Source organism: Mastomys coucha, unplaced genomic scaffold (genome assembly GCF_008632895.1).
Source record: "Mastomys coucha isolate ucsf_1 unplaced genomic scaffold, UCSF_Mcou_1 pScaffold11, whole genome shotgun sequence".
Classification (NCBI taxonomy): domain Eukaryota; kingdom Metazoa; phylum Chordata; class Mammalia; order Rodentia; family Muridae; genus Mastomys; species Mastomys coucha.
The window spans coordinates 29380075-29384975 of NW_022196893.1; the positions used below are offsets into that span (position 1 = coordinate 29380075).

At 44.4% G+C, this 4901-nt stretch overlaps 1 protein-coding gene across 1 annotated transcript; it reads left to right on the plus strand.

Annotated features, from left to right (window-relative positions):
- Positions 1 to 3560: 3560 nt before the first annotated feature.
- LOC116081976 (ankyrin repeat domain-containing protein 16-like) lies at positions 3561 to 4669 on the plus strand. The gene is given in 2 exon segments (XM_031358772.1): positions 3561 to 3930; positions 3933 to 4669. Coding segments are annotated over 2 exon segments (1107 nt in total).
- Positions 4670 to 4901: the final 232 nt, after the last annotated feature.

The following is a 4901-nucleotide window of genomic DNA, read 5'->3' on the forward strand; positions in this document are numbered from 1 at the left end:
CAGTTCTATCTGTTCCATACCCCAGCCTGTAGTCTGGGCTTTCCATGGAGCACTTTCTGAGTCTCTTCATTTCCCCTTTCATTTCAGTTTTGGTTTTCTTCAGTGTTTCTATCTCTTTATTGAATTTGATTTCATATCTTGAACTGTCTTTATTATTTTATTTAGGCATTTGTGTCTTCCTGGACTTCAGTCGGTTTATTCCTGTCCTTCCTGTCAGCTGGGTGTTTATTTTTGTCCCCTTAGAATTCTTTGAACTCACTGAACACGTTTATAAATTGCTCTTTTCAATTCTGTACCTTGCATTTTATTTAAGTTGTTTTTTGTGGGAACTGTAGCTACAAGTACTGGTGATTTAGGGGTGAGATATATTGTCCTTTATTTTTTAACTGTGTTTTTGTGATAGGAATTGGGCACCTGGAGCTATGATATCTTTAGCTCATATATTTAGCCCATCTGGACATAATCCAAAGTTAAGGTGGCAAGCTAGACAGCCTTTCCAGGAGGCAGCACTGAGGGGCTTCTGTCTCTTAATGGGTCCAAGGCTGCAGCGACTACATGAAGCAGTTAGAGCCACCACATGGAGTGGCTGGGCTGTTAGAGTCCAGAGGCAGGAGCGATGGGTAGAGCCTGAGGTTGGGGCAGGAGAACCAGATCCAGTCTAAAGCTATGGTAATTCTATGGAACAGTTGGTGTGTGTGGATTTAGGGGCTGAGGGAGCAGGGAATTAATGTGTGATTGGGGGTCTCTTCCCAGGTCCACATCTGCAGCAATGACATGGAACAAATAGAACACAAGTTCCAGGGTGGTGGATGGAGGGAGGCAGGGCAGGGGCAGGATTTCCTACCAGGTCTGGGGCCATGGCCATAGATTCTATATCTTCATAGGAATGTTGACTATTCGACTAAATAGATTTTACCCAAACTTACTGAGCTGTTCACCAAAAATTTAACTATCCCTTTATGTGTGTATTATGTAAATATTAGAAATGCAAAAATAGTTAAGTGAACAAAATATTAAAAGTTATATAAAAGGAGTAAATTTTACATACAAACGTAGAAATACACACTTAGAGGCCCACAGATCCTGAAGGGGTTCCCTGATAGGACTGCAAATTTGCGTGTACATTATATTATCATTTCAGTTAATCTGCTGAAATTTATCATCTTATTTTAAAGAAGAAAATGCACACAACATACCATAGCAAATCCTGGAAACTGCCACAAGAAAGCACTTCCTGAGATACAAGAATTCTTGCTATCTCTGGCTCTTTTGCCTGCTTGTTGGGACCCTTCTACTGGGTCGCCTTGTCCAGCCTTCATATGAGGGTTTGTGCCTGGTCTTATTGCATCTTGTTATGCCATATTCAGTTGGGAGACAGGGGAGATGGGAGATACTGGGAGGAGGGGGGAGAAGATGTATTGTGTGATAGAATGAAGAAGGGAAAAAAAAGACCACTTTAAAAGAAACTTTTCTATAGCCAAGAAAATTCATCTAGAATGATCACTATAGAGATAAGCTTGTTAAGCTATAAAAATTTCATTTTGTGTGTGTTCCTATGTGTGTGTTTTGTGTGTGTGTGTGTGTGTGCACATGCATGTGTATACATGTGTATGGAGGCAAGGGTCAGCCTCAGGTATCATCTCACAGGTGCTATACATCTTGGGCTTTGATATAGAATTCTCTTTGGCCTTGGACTCACCAACTGGGTTGGCCAGTGAGCCTGGAGGATTCCCTGTCTCTAACTCTCCAGTGCTAGGATGGCAGGCACATGCCACCATGCCCTTCTATGCCCTTCTTTTTACATACATGAGCCACTGTTCCCTGCTTTTCACATACATGTGCCACCATGCCCTGCTTTTTACACACATGGGCCACCATGCCCTGCTTTTTACATACATGTGCCACCATGCCCTGCTTTTTACATACATGGGCCAACATGTCCTGCTTTTTACACACATGTGCCACCATGCCCTGCTTTTTACACACATGGGCCACCATGCCCTGCTTTTTACATATATGTGTTACCATGTCCTGCTTTTTACATACATGTGTCACCATGCCCTGCTTTTTACATACATGTGTCACCATGCCCTGCTTTTTACATACATGTGTCATCATGCCCTGCTTTTTACATACATGTGTCATCATGTCCTGCCTTTTTACACACATGTGCCACCATGCCCTGCTTTTTACATACATGTGCCATCATGCCCTGCTTTTTACATGCATGTGTCACCATGTCCTGCTTTTTTACACACATGTGCCATCATGCCCTGCTTTTTACATACATGTGTTAGCATGCCCTGCTTTTTTACATGGGTCCTAGGGAACTGAACTCAGGTGTCTGTGCTTCTTCAGTTCACACTTTACCAACAATGCTTTCTCCTCAGTCTTATAGGATTTTAAGCAATATGAAAAGAAATTCTTCTCTCAAAAGGAATCTATTACTAATATATACTAATAAGAAGTTCTTCTTAAAAAAGAGTTGTTTGGGCATCTACATATCTATATAAACAAAGTCATTTACAAGAAAAATATATTAGGTTGTATAAGATTTTCAATAGTAAGACCACAAACCAGAAGGCAATGGAGTGATAAGTTTTAAATGTTTAAGACAGAACATGGGATTCACCAATTTTATATCTAACCAAACTGACTGTCAAACTGAAAAATACTGTGGACAAATTCACAAGTAACCAGGAACAAGAGGTTATTATTTCTGAGAAATCTATTACAATAACAGGCTTTAGACAATCACAATGTTTAAGAACTATTTGTTCAAAGACAGAAAGGCCATCAAATTGCTGGAAGGTTTTTCTCTAATGACAAGTGCAAAACTAACAGAACGTAATCTGTGATGAGTTCATGGATCTGGTAATGACCAGTAGGTAAGATGCAAAAGCCAGACTGCAGATGTACTGTTTCTGATATAAGCATTCAATGCCAATCAAAAAGCAGGAGAAACAAACTCAGTGCGAATCGGATAAATCTCTAGATCTAATCACCACTTTATAGGAAATATAAGGAGGAGGCTGGAGAGATGGCTCAGCGGTGAACAGCACTGACTGCTCTCCCAGAGGTCCTGAGTTCAAATCCCAGTAACCACATGGTGGCTCACAACCATCTGTAATGGGATCCAATACCCTCTTCTGAAGGCAGCTACAGTGTACTCCTATATGTAAAATAAATAATTCTCTAAAAAAAATAAACCTTGAAAATACAAGGAAAGAATAATATATAAATAACTTGGCACAGATGTGATCAGCAAAACCACGATTGTGAAAACAAAAAAACAAAAATGAACAAAAACATGCTGGGTGGTGGTGGTGCATGCCTTTAACCCCAGCACTTGGGAGGCAGAGGCAGGCAAATTTCTGAGTTCTAAGCCAGCCTGGTCTACAGAGTGAGTTCCAGGACAGCCAAGGCTACACAGAGAAATCCTGTCTTGAAAAACAAAAACAGGCCTTCTCTCAGATTCTCCCAACCTATAGTAGCACGGATCTGCATCTGAGAAGACTGGACCTGAGTCTTCTTAGTTTTGTCCACCCTGGTCCAGGGCGATGGCTCCACCTGGGGATCCGCGGTGCCTCTGCAGGCTGGTGCAGGAGGGCCGGCTGCGCGCCCTGCAGGAGGAGCTGGAGGTAGTTGGAGGTTGCCAGGGGCCAGAGATGGCCCTAGGCAGCCGAGGGCCAGCCGGAGACACCCTTCTCCACTGTGCAGCACGCCATGGGCGCCAGGACATCTTAGCGTACCTAGTGGAGACTTGGAGTATGGACATCGAGGCTACCAACAGAAACTACAAGCGGCCTCTGCACGAAGCTGCCTCTATGGGCCACCGGGACTGTGTACGCTACCTCCTGGGCCGAGGTGCAGTCGTGGACTCCTTGAAGAAGGCAGACTGGACTCCTCTGATTATGGCTTGCACAAGGAAGATGAAGTGATCCAGGACCTTGTAGAACACGGTGCTAATCCACTCCTGCAGAACAAGGACGGCTGGAACAGTTTCCACATTGCCAGTAGAGAAGGCGACCCCGTGATTCTCCGGTACTTGCTCACTGTCTGCCCAGATGCTTGGAAAACAGAGAGCAACATTAGAAGAACTCCTTTCCACACTGCAGCAATGCATGACTGTTTCGAAGCAGTCCAGGTGCTTCTTGAGAGGTGTCACTATGAACCAGACTGTAGAGACAACTGTGGTGTCACGCCATTCATGGATGCAATTCAGTGTGGCCATGTTAGCATAGCCAAGCTGCTCCTTGAAAACCATGAGGCTTGCTCTTCAGCTGCAGATAGCCTGGGGGCCCAGGCTCTACACCGAGCAGCAGTCACCGGGCAGGTTGAGGCCATAAGATTCCTGGTGTGCGGTCTTGGCATTGATGTAGATGTGAGAGCAAAGTTAAGTCAACTCACAGCACTTCACTCTGCAGCGAAGGAAGGACAGACGAGTACAGTTCAAACTCTGTTGTCCTTGGGTGCCGACATCAACTCTACAGATGGAAGAAAGCGCTCAGCCCTGCATCTGGCCTGTGCAGGTCAGCATGTGGCTTGCCCCAGGTTCCTCCTACAGTTGGGACTGAAGGAATCCACAGACCTAACAGGCACCTTGGCCCAGCACCTCACAAGGAGCGTAGATATCCTTCAGGACTTTGACCACGATGTGAAATCATAGGATGCTTGAGGAAGGAGGCGATGGAGTTCATGGCAGTTCACATCATGCTCCTTCAGTCGCCAGCAGATCAGTTATTTCTCAGCCAGCGTTTTCATCTCCTCCTGACTTTCCTTCTGCATGTTCTTCAGCTGAGTGGCCAGGAGTCTTGTTCCTGGCATGTTGTATGATCTCGAACATAGCCATTTGTTTCTTCTTTTGTAAGCTGTAATAAGAATTGAACTCGGAACCTTCA